The sequence below is a fragment of the Phodopus roborovskii genome, unplaced genomic scaffold (genome assembly GCF_943737965.1).
Source record: "Phodopus roborovskii unplaced genomic scaffold, PHOROB, whole genome shotgun sequence".
NCBI classification, from domain to species: domain Eukaryota; kingdom Metazoa; phylum Chordata; class Mammalia; order Rodentia; family Cricetidae; genus Phodopus; species Phodopus roborovskii.
The window spans coordinates 12,543,039-12,552,165 of record NW_026126636.1 but is presented as its reverse complement, the minus strand read 5'-3'; the positions used below and the strand labels follow the sequence as shown (position 1 = coordinate 12,552,165).

Here is a 9,127-nt window from a genome sequence, read left to right as displayed (position 1 = left end):
ATCTACTATGGATACAGTGTTATGCCTGCATGTATGCTTGCTGACATAAGATGGCATCAGATCTTATTATAGAAGATTGTGAGCCACCATGTGGTCACTGGAATTCGAACACCATGTGGTCCTCTGGGAGGGCAGCCAGTGCTCTTAACCTCTGAGCCATCTCTCCAGCCCACTTTATTAAATCTATTTCATTACTTTTTTATTTAAAATGAAGGCAATTCTGAATAATTATGAAATTTTCAAAAGTTTATTTTAGTTATACTTTACATATTTGTCTAATCTCCATTTGCCAATAATAAGACTCCAAAACTTAAAAGTTTTATAAATCCTTCATATATATATATATATATATATATATATATATATATATATCGATGTCTTTCTGAATTTCCAGCTTAGAAAATTCTAGTATAAGATCAGCATTCCAAATACAGAAAAGAAAGCCTTCATTATTAATAGATTAACATGCCAAAAATAAATCTCTTCAATTATTAAAAAAAATACAGTATCTGTCAATTCCTACCATCTGAATATTAGGAATGCCATGGTAAAAAAAAAAAATCCTCTAAAGCAGAGAGGAGTTTGGGTGTCAGATTAGCCATGGCATCCTTTTGTAGAAAAGGTACATTCAAAGTTTGAGAAGGAAGAAATGAATGTGGAAATAATTCTCCTATTGTTCATCATAACATAAGGGCAGATGATTGGGTAGCCTGAAGATAAAGCTCCACTAATCAGGTCCAATACCAGGCTGTTCTTAGGTCTGTGGAATGAATAGAAGGTGACAAAGGTGTTTGAGAAGTAGAAAAACATGAAGAAACCCACCAGCAGAAGGATGCTGTGTGTGGCTTTCTTTTCAGAGGAGGCCTGGGAAGAGACTCTGGAACTGTGGACATGCCGGGTTCTCCTGTTGTGTCTGAACAGGAGGGTCACCATGTAGAGGCTGGTCCCCATCATGAGAAACACAAACAGGATGTCTCTGATCGTTAATGCAGTTGCAAGTGACAAGGTGGTGTGATGGCGAACCTGGTTACTTCGGCAGTATGTCTGGGAATCTCTAGAACCCACAACAGTGAAGTTGATTTGGCCCTCTACGTTTCCAACCATGGGGATATAGAGAAAGGTATTGATGACCCAGATGAGAAGGAGTGAGGGGAAAATGCAGGACTCAAGCTTGGATTTAAGCCATGCCCACTTAGAATGATTAGAACTGACAGTGATGGCTTGAAATGCACTCAGTAGAGAAGTAGTGCAGATGGAAAGGCCCCTGGTAACACTGTATGCATACAAAACTGCCTTACATCCAACATCATGGAAAAGGAGCTTGACTGCAAAGGATGCCATGACATCTGGTATCAGCCTGAACACCACGCTCAAAACATTGACAAGTGTCAGATGTGTGAAAATCATATCTATGGGCTTCTTCAAACGGGGCTGAAGTAAGAAGGTGTACATGTATAGTATGAAGAGCATTGAGTTTCCCAGGAATCCAATGAAAATTTCTGACAGGAAGAAGAATCCAGAAATGAGGTCTCTTGGAAACATTATCTTAAGGAAGTCTTTGGTGTTCTGACTGAACAAGGCAGACCCACCAAATATAAATGCATGTCTCTGTGAGGTTAAGATTAGTAGTGGACTAGGTGGATGAATACAGAGACTGACAGATAAGCACAAGGAGATGGCTGTGAAATGCACACCCTGCAGGCCAGGATCAGAGGTGTCCTTACCAGGAACTGGTTTCCATTATTTCTGAGAGCCTGAGAGTAGAAAGGTCAGGGTTAATGGATGCATATGGAAACACACCTAGAGCATATGAGCCCAGAGACATTTGACTAATATGAAAGACAGTGGACTTTGTGAAGAACTAAGAAGCCAAACATGTAGAAAACAAACAACACTGTGGAAACCAGTATGGCAGCCCCTCAGAGGGTTGTGAATTGATGTACCACAAAATCTAGCTATATCACTCTTGGTCATATCCTCAAAGGACACTTGCTCATCCATGTTCATCGCTGCTCTATTCGTAATAGACAGACATCGGAAATAAGCTGTATGTCTACCAACTGATGAGTGGATAGTGAAAATGTAATATCTATATGAATATCATTCAGCTGTTCATAAAAACATGAAATCATAACATTTGCAGGTGAATGGATTGAAGTAGAAACAATCTTCCTGAGTGAAGTAACCCTGTTGCAGAAAGATAAATGCTGGCCTGGTGGTGGTGGCGAACACCTTTAATCCCGGCACTCAGGAGGCAAAGGCAGGTGGGTGTCTGTTGGGCCTAAAAAGTTTGGGACTCGAGGCCTGAGCCTGGCTTAAGTTTGGCTACCTGTCTTTGGCCTGTAACCTCCGTGGGAGAGTGACTCAGCAAGGCCTGATGTAAGACTGCCCCTGCCTAGACAACTGCTAGCTTGGTGGAATATTATTGACCCTTACTCTTCACCTTACCCCATCCTGAGATTCCTACCACCCACCTCAACCCTATATACATCCAATAAAATGAGACCCTGCTTTGCCAGTCTCCCGGCTTAGTGAGTGAGTCTTTCTCCTCAGGAACGAGGAGCAGACAGGTCAGCCCTGGGCAGGAGACCTGCTGGAGGATCCCGAAGATGTCTGTGAGTTTAAGGCCAGTCTGGTCTACAGGGCTAGTTCCAGGATAGCCAGGGGCACACAGTGAAACCCTGTCTCCAAAAGCAAAAACAGAAAGAAAGAGAGAGAGAGAGATGAAAGATAAACACAGAACACTGCCTCCCCGTGTATTGCTATCACCCTTGTACCTTCTCTTTAAACAAATATATTCTTTTTTTAAAAAAAATCCATTAGTCTTATTTATTTACTTATTTATATATTCTTAATTATTTGACGTCTCTATAAAACATTTACAGTTCAAAACAAGGGTGTGGATATTAGTTGTTCTAACCTTGGTTTAGACTCTTATTATACAACGTTGTCAGGACAAGTATCACTTCTAGAATTACCTATCAGAGCAAGTTAGACACAGACATTCAGCTTGCTACCTTCAACTTTGCTTTCTGAGTCAAATGCCAGTGTTCGGGGCAAATGTGGTTCACACATCTTGTAAAGGCTCCTGAAATGGAGCGGGGAAGAGCTAAAACTGTACCTGGGTGTCCAACTGTACAAAACACAGATTTTTAAAGTGATTTATTCTCCTCCCATAGAGTACATCCACACTGCAGTTTCCCCTTCCGCCATTCCTGCCAGTTCTCCACCACCTCCCCTGTCTCCCAGATCCAGTTCTCCCCACCTCCACATCCTCCCCTCTAGAAAAGAGTAGGCCTCCCATGGACATCAACTGAGTTCAGCATAACGAGGCACAAGGAGACCAGGAAGAATCCCTCACGTCAAGGTTGGACAAGGCAACCCAGTAGGAGGAAAAGGGTCCCAAAAGCAAGCAAAAAGAGTCAGAGACACCCTCACTCCGTCTAAGGTCCCCCCAAAACACCAAGCCAACAACTATAACAAAGGACCTAGCACAGACTCACACAGGCCTCCTAGTTGTTGCTTCAGTCTCTGTGAGCCCCCATGAGCCCTGCTTGGGTGATTCTGCAGGATAGGATCTCCTGTGTCCTCTGGCTCCCATGATTCCTTCTCTCTCTACTCTTTGGGGTTCCCGAGATCCAAGGGGAAGGACCCAATGGAGACCTCCAACCTGGGATCTCTCTCTGCCTACTGTTTAGCTGTGGGTCTCTGCATCAGCTCCCATCAGCTGCTGGAGGAAACCTCTCTGATGATGACTGGACTACGTACTGATATATGAGTATAGCAGAACATCATTAGGAATCATTTCATTGGGGGGGCAGTCATGTTTGGTTCTACCCTAAGCCTCCAATATCTGGAGTGTCAAGCATGGGCCTTGTGGCATGACCATGGGCCTTAAATTAGATCAGCCATTGGTTGGCCCCATCTACAAGTTCTCTTCTACTGTTGCCCTAGAATATGCTGTAGGCAAGATAGATTGTAGGTCAAAGGTTTTGTGGCTGAGTTGGTGTACAGTCCCACTACTGGAAGCCTTGCCTGGTTACAAAAGAGGCTGCGGTTCAGGCTTCATATCCACTATTACTAAGAGTCCTTTCAAGGATCACCCTTGTAGATTCCAGGGATCCATTGCACTAGGTTTCCACCCACCCCATTCCTTCCAATTCTAATAGTCCCTCGCCATATTCTCTTCATCCATCCCACCTTCTTATTTCTTCCATCCTATTCCCATCCACACTTGCACCCAGTCCAATTGCGAAATCTATTTCCTCTTCCCAGGAAGATCCATATGTTGCCCCCCTTGCCCAAGCCTACCTTGGCACCCAGCCTCTAAGGGTCTGTGGACTGTAACATGATTATCCTTTACTAAATAGTTAATATCTACTTTAAATGAGGGTATTCCTGCTTAAAGGCTTGCCTTGGAAGAGACCACCTGGAGACAAGGCTCTCTACTGCCACTGTCTCCAGAACTTCCTGGGGTCAGAAGTGAAGCAGAGTTGTTGCACTGCAGGTTAAGCTGGGCTGCCTGTCAATCACTGTATGTGCTGAAATTGCCCTCCTTCCCCACCCCACACACTGCAATGGGAAACATAGATTCAGCTGAACACAACAGACTGAGCAGACTCCATTAAATAAGAGAAACAAAAGGGCTGGGAACAAATGAGAACTAAAAACTAGAGGAGAAAAACATCCACCCTAACAACGTGCAAAACTCAACACACACAAATGCACACACACACACACACACACACACACACACACACACACACACACACACGGAGAAAGCAACTGCCATCATCATCACACCTTCAGTTAGAAGAGCCCACCACCACAATCAAGGAGAAGGAGGGATGAAATGTCTGGAAGCTTTCCAGAGTCCCACTTTACAGAGGACCCCATGACCACATGCAGGACCCAAGATGATGAATGAAGGCAGCAGATCAATTCAGGGCAGGATGGGAAAAACCCTTTCCAGTGACTGGCAAGGGTAATTAAAGACACACGGGGAAAAATTAGCAAGGTAATTAAGGCCCTGAGAGCTAACCGAAATGCCAAGAATGACAGAACCATGCAATGAAATCAAACAGCTGAAGGCTCCAGCAGCAGATGAGACCAAGGAGATGAAAAGGGATGTCCAGGCTGGAGGATGACATCAAGAACACAGCCAGAGAACCTGCATGGAACCGACCTAGACCCTCTGCATGCGTGTGACAGCTGTGTAGCTTGGTGTCTTTGTAAGGCTCCTGGCAGGGAGATCAGGACCTTTCCCTGGAGCTTAGCTGGCTTTTGGGAACCTGTACCTCATGCTGGATTACCTTGTCCAGCCTCGATACAAGGGAAGGAGCTAGGTCCTACCTCAACCTGATGGGCCATGCTTTGCTCAATCAAGCCCATGGGAGGCCTGCCCTTTCTGAATGGAGACAGAGGAGGGGTGGAAGGGGAAGTAGATGGGAAAGGGGTCAGACAGGAAGGGGAGGGGGAGGGGGATAGGAGGGAGTGGGAGACTGGGACTGGGAGGAGAGGAAGGAGGAGGAACTGCAGTCAGGCTCATCTCTGTGAGTTCGAGGCTAGCGTCGTCTACAAAGTGAGTTCCAGGACAGCCAGGGCTACACACAGAAATCCTGTCTTGGAAAAAGAGAGAGGCAGAGAGAGAGAGAGAGAGAGAGAGAGAGAGAGAGAGAGAGAGAGAGACAGAGAGAGAGAGAGAGAGAGAGAATATAATATATCACAGCCAGGTGTGTGTAAACAAAGAAATGACCAGGGCTGGAGAGATGGCTCAGGAGTTAAGAGTACTGGCTGCTCTTCCCAGGGACCCAGGTTCAATCCCCAGGACCCACATGCAGCTTACAGCTATATGTAGCTCCAGTTCCAGGGAATGCAACACCCACATATAGACACGCATGCAGGCAAAACAACAATGCACATACAATCAGATTAAATTCAATAAAAAAGAAAGGAATGCACATGCGCAGATCTGTGGCATACTCTCAACCGAGCCACTGTGGGGTAGAGCACAGTGAGAGAAAGTCTACAGGCACTGACAAGTTAGCCAACAAGACTAGGGCTGGTGCTTCCCAAACTTACAGAAGAGATCATCATCCAAACAGATCCCAAATACACACACCAGAGAGGAGCCACACAAACACACGTCATAGTCAAGGTATCAAAACCGTCACCCCAGAACTGGCTTAGACGCTATGAGGGAAGATTGCCAACCCACCTACCAAGACAGTCACATGAGGATGATATCAGCTCACAAGTCAGCAACCCCAAAAGCCAGGAAGCATGGAATGACAGATCCCAAGTCAGGTAGGAACTGGCTTTTCAAACACAGTTGCTGTGCCCAGAGAGTTCTCTTCCTTGATGGAGATGTAAGTGCATGTCAAGACAAGCACAGACCAAGGCAGCCCTCCAGGCTAAGTTGGCAGCGCAGAACTTACTTGTGACATTCCTGACAGCACTGGCAGGAAGACATGTTTTGAGAAGGATGCCTGGAGAAAGGACGGCTTGAAAGTAGTCAGTACCTTGTAAAGAATATGACCCCCATCCCTACCCCACTGCGAGAGTGTGCACTGCCCAGATGAAGGAAACAGCATCAGGGTTAGATGTAGGCAGCAGTTGGGAAATGCAAATACTTGTTAAAAGATGAGATCGTGGAGCTGGAGAGATGGCTCAGTGGTTGAGAGCACCTGCTGTTCTTCTAGGGGTCCCAGGTTTGACTCCCAGCACCCACAAGGCAGCTCACACCTGTCTGTAACTCCCTGTCCAGGGGAACTGACACCTCACACAGACATACACGCAGGCACACATCAAAGCACATAAAGTGAAATAAATTATATCACCCATCTATCTATCTATCTATCTATCTGTCTGTCTATCGTCTGTCTGTGTGTCTGTCTGTCTATCGTCTGTCTGTGTGTCTGTCTGTCTGATGAGATCATGGGATCCTACACAAAGACATCTGGGAAGTTTAGAGACATAGAAAAGGTTCTGGGGTGTAACTTCCCAGAAAGGACACCAGAAATGTAAGGAATCATGACTGAACCCTTGGCTACAACACATGCTAAGTTAGAGGGAGGAAAGCAGATAGTGAAAATGCGTATGAAGACAAAGAGATGGAGAGAAAATAAGAATGAGGGAGTATGATGTTGGATAGGAAACATGAGACACAACACCTGATGAGGTCACAATCTACAGAAGGAGGCTGGGGAAGGGGGACATGGACAGGGTCCTCATACCTCCTTCTCATTCTCAGGCCCAAGTGTCCTGGCATCCTCACGGGAGGCGACCACATGCCAGACAGGTGTGTTAAGAAGGCTTCCTGAGACACTCCCAATTAAATTGCACACAGAATGGCAGCGTGTGCCCTCCCCACGGGCATGCCCCCCCCCCGTGGTGCCTGAGGCACTGATGGCCTTGCTTTAGTGCATCGTCTGGGGCACCCAGAGGAACGATGTAGCCGTCCCCCACCTTTGCCATGAGTCTCCCGGTGACCTCATTAAGCCAACTAGGCCAGGTGCCTTTGAGGACACACATTTCCCCCACATTGAGCTACACCACAGAGTCAACTTTAGCATCTGAAAAGTCATTAAAAGTTAGCTCTCCTGCAGTGGCAAAGATCACCACAGCCACTCAAACAGGCTGAGCACCGCACAGGACCCCAGGGATCATGGTCGCCGTTCCACAGGAGGCCGTTGTGCCTCCTGCTCTCGAAGTGTGTTTGAACTCCCTCACGCTCCTTAGAGGGCATGATGCCAGCCTGTGCAGTTCAGTTTTTCCCACCGAACAGGGACCAGTCATGGCGGTAACACTCTTTGTTTCCCGCAGGCTCTCACTTTTAAATCCCTTGCTATGATAATAAAAAAGGTATTTCTTTGCTTATTGTGTTAAGTATTCCTGATCAACACATGCTGTAAATCTAAAAAGAACACGAAATTATACATGTCCTACATGGCAAATAATTCTGAGTACCACAAATGTGTACTTACAAAGTCAATGTAACCCTTCCCTTTCCTCCTGGGCCAACCATTGAGAACATTTCATATACCCTTTACTTTTAGGTTTCATGCCTATTTTTGTGCCAATACCAAACTGTTTTCAGGACTATAGCTCTATAGCAGAGCTTGAAGTAGGGGAGGGTGATGCCTCCTGAAGTTCCTTTATTGTACAGGGCTGTTTTGGCTATATTGGATCTTTTGTTTTTCCAATAACGTTGAGTATTATCCTTTCAAAGTCAGTGAAGAATTGTGCTGGCATTTTGATGGGGATTGCGTTGAATCTGTAGATTGCTTTGGCAAGATTGCAAATTTACTATGTTTATCCTACCTACTCAAGATCATGGGAGATCTTTCCATTTTCTGGCATCTTCTTTAATTTCTTTCTTTAAAGACGGGCTTTCACTTGTTTGGTAAGTGTTACCCCAAGATATTTTATGTTGTTTGTGTCTATTATAATGGGTGATGTTTCCCTGTTTTCTTTCTTAGCTCCTTTATCATCTCTATATAGTAGGGTTATTGATTATTATTTTTTTTTTAGTTAATCATGTTCTGCCACTTTGCTAAAGATATTTATGAGCTGTAGGAGTTCCCTGGTAGAGTTTTTCAGGTCACTTATGTAAACTATCATATCATCTGCAAATAGAGACAGTTTGACTTCTTCCTTTCCAATTTGTATCCCCTTGATCTCCTTTTGCTGTCTTATTGGTTTAGATGGAACTTCAAGTACAATATTGAAGAGATATGGATAGAATGGGCAGTCTTGTCTTGTTCCTGATTTCAAAAGAATCGCCTTAAGATTCTTTCCATTCAGTTTGATGTTGGCTGTTGGTTTACTGTATATTGCTTTTATGCTTAGGTAGGTTCCTGTTATCCCTGATTTCTCTAAGACCTTTATCATGAAAGGATGTTGGATTTTGTCAAAGGCTTTTTCAGCTTCTAGTGAGATGATTATGTGTATTTTCTTTTTCAGTTTGTTTATATGGTAGATCACACTGATAGATTTTTATATGTTGAACCTTCCCTGCAACCCTGGGATGAAGCCTACTTGGTCATGGTGGATAATTTCTCTGATGTTTTCTTGGATTCGATTTGCCAGTATTTTATTAAGTATGTTTCCATCAATGTTCATGAGG

General features: G+C 44.8%; 1 protein-coding gene across 1 annotated transcript; it reads right to left on the bottom strand.

Moving 5' to 3' along the window:
* Positions 1-594: 594 nt before the first annotated feature.
* Positions 595-1,542, bottom strand: LOC127238896 (vomeronasal type-1 receptor 4). Its single transcript, XM_051207668.1, has one exon. It carries the CDS (start codon positions 1,540-1,542, stop codon positions 595-597), a length of 948 nt encoding a protein of 315 aa, XP_051063625.1.
* Positions 1,543-9,127: the final 7,585 nt, after the last annotated feature.

Excerpts from the sequence above, each read along its gene's own strand:
- LOC127238896 (XM_051207668.1), bottom strand. The coding sequence starts at position 1,542 with ATGTTTCCAAGAGACCTCATTTCTGGATTCTTCTTCCTGTCAGAAATT.